This window comes from Aplysia californica, unplaced genomic scaffold (genome assembly GCF_000002075.1).
Source record: "Aplysia californica isolate F4 #8 unplaced genomic scaffold, AplCal3.0 scaffold00551, whole genome shotgun sequence".
NCBI lineage: Eukaryota > Metazoa > Mollusca > Gastropoda > Aplysiida > Aplysiidae > Aplysia > Aplysia californica.
This window is the reverse complement of record NW_004797821.1, coordinates 99,719-101,225: the sequence shown is the minus strand read 5'-3', so window position 1 is coordinate 101,225 and position 1,507 is coordinate 99,719. Positions and strand designations below refer to the sequence as shown.

General features: G+C 47.1%; 1 protein-coding gene across 1 annotated transcript in view; it reads right to left on the bottom strand.

The window, feature by feature from the left end:
• The window catches only part of afurin2 (furin-like prohormone convertase), a gene marked incomplete in the record, with an annotated part of 87,440 nt that overhangs the window by 28,571 nt on the left and 57,362 nt on the right, over positions 1 to 1,507 (bottom strand). Inside the window, 1 exon segment of the mRNA NM_001204473.1 lies at positions 924 to 953. Coding sequence (NP_001191402.1) covers positions 924 to 953 — 30 coding nt within the window.

The window sequence follows — 1,507 nt, the reverse complement described above, 5'->3', positions numbered from 1 at the left end:
CCCCCCCCCCCCCCCCCCCCTCCCCCACTTCCCATCGAATCCTTCCTTAATTTCATCTGCTCCAACGTACATTGCATTTTGTTATTTTGTTTCTCTCATACTTCCCCTTTTTCTTCCAAGCGAAACATTTTTTTTCATCTCCACTTACTCATGTCCACTCTCCCTGTGCTGGCTACTGAACTCATATCCTTTACCATTTCTTGTTATTAAGTATCAGCGATAGAAATAGATAACAAGCACAATTAAGGATTCATTTCCTTATCTTCCCGTCCTCGTCAGCTCACTTCCCCTAAGGCAAAAGGAAATCGCCACTGACACACACTCTCGTGTCCTGATGGGGCACGGTAGCGAGGAAGTGTGGGGAGAAACACTTGTACACTAAAGCGAACACGCACGGACGCACACGAACACACACGCACGGACGCACACGAACTCTCTCACACACACACACACACACACACACACACACAAACACACACACACACACACAAACACACACACACACACACACACACTAAAAAAAAAACACACACACACAAGCCAAAATCCACGTAGTTGTTCATAAGATCCGGGCCATCACGCTCCAAAACGTCTTTGCCCAGATACACACACACAAACAACACAAACATACACACATACACATACACACACACAAACAACACAAACATACCCACATACACACACACACAAGCCAAAATCCACGTAGTTGTTCATAAGATCCGGGCCATCATGCTCCAAAACTTCTTTGCCCAGACATACACACTCACACAAACAAACAACACACACACACACACACACACACACACACACACACACTCACACTCACACTCACACTCAAAAAACGAAAGGAAAAAAATCTTCCTAGAACTCCCGTAATTCTCGATAAAACTCAGAATTATGCTTCAACCCACAATCCTATAAATCGAAACCATGACGTTCCTTCCCGTGTGACCCTGCTGTTCATACTGGGGAAAAGAGAGACAGACAGAATGAACAGACAGTAAGGAGAAAAAAAAGGACCTACCACACCAGTGGCACCCTTTAACGAACCGCAAAGCTCGTGTTGGCATTTAAAAAAATAACGAAAACACCCCCACCCCACCCACATTCACGGGGACGCGACTCACGGACATACACACATACTTGACATACACACACACACACACACACACACACACACACACACACACACACAAAGACACACACACAAAGACACACACACACGGACACATAAACAGACATAGCCAAATCAACGGCAGAGTAAAATGCCGACGTGGAGAGAAAGGAGGGAGAAGAAATGAGAGTGCAAAGGATAACTGAGAGAATGAGACAGAGTACCAGAGACGTACGGAAAGAGCCTGGAATATCGCAGAGAGACCAAGAGAGAGTCGGAGAACGGGGGACGACATCGGCGAGAGACCCAGAGAGCCTGGGATATCGCAGAGAGACCTACAGAGCCGGAGTGGAGAGCCGGAGTGGAGAGCTGGGGACGATATCGGGGAGAGAG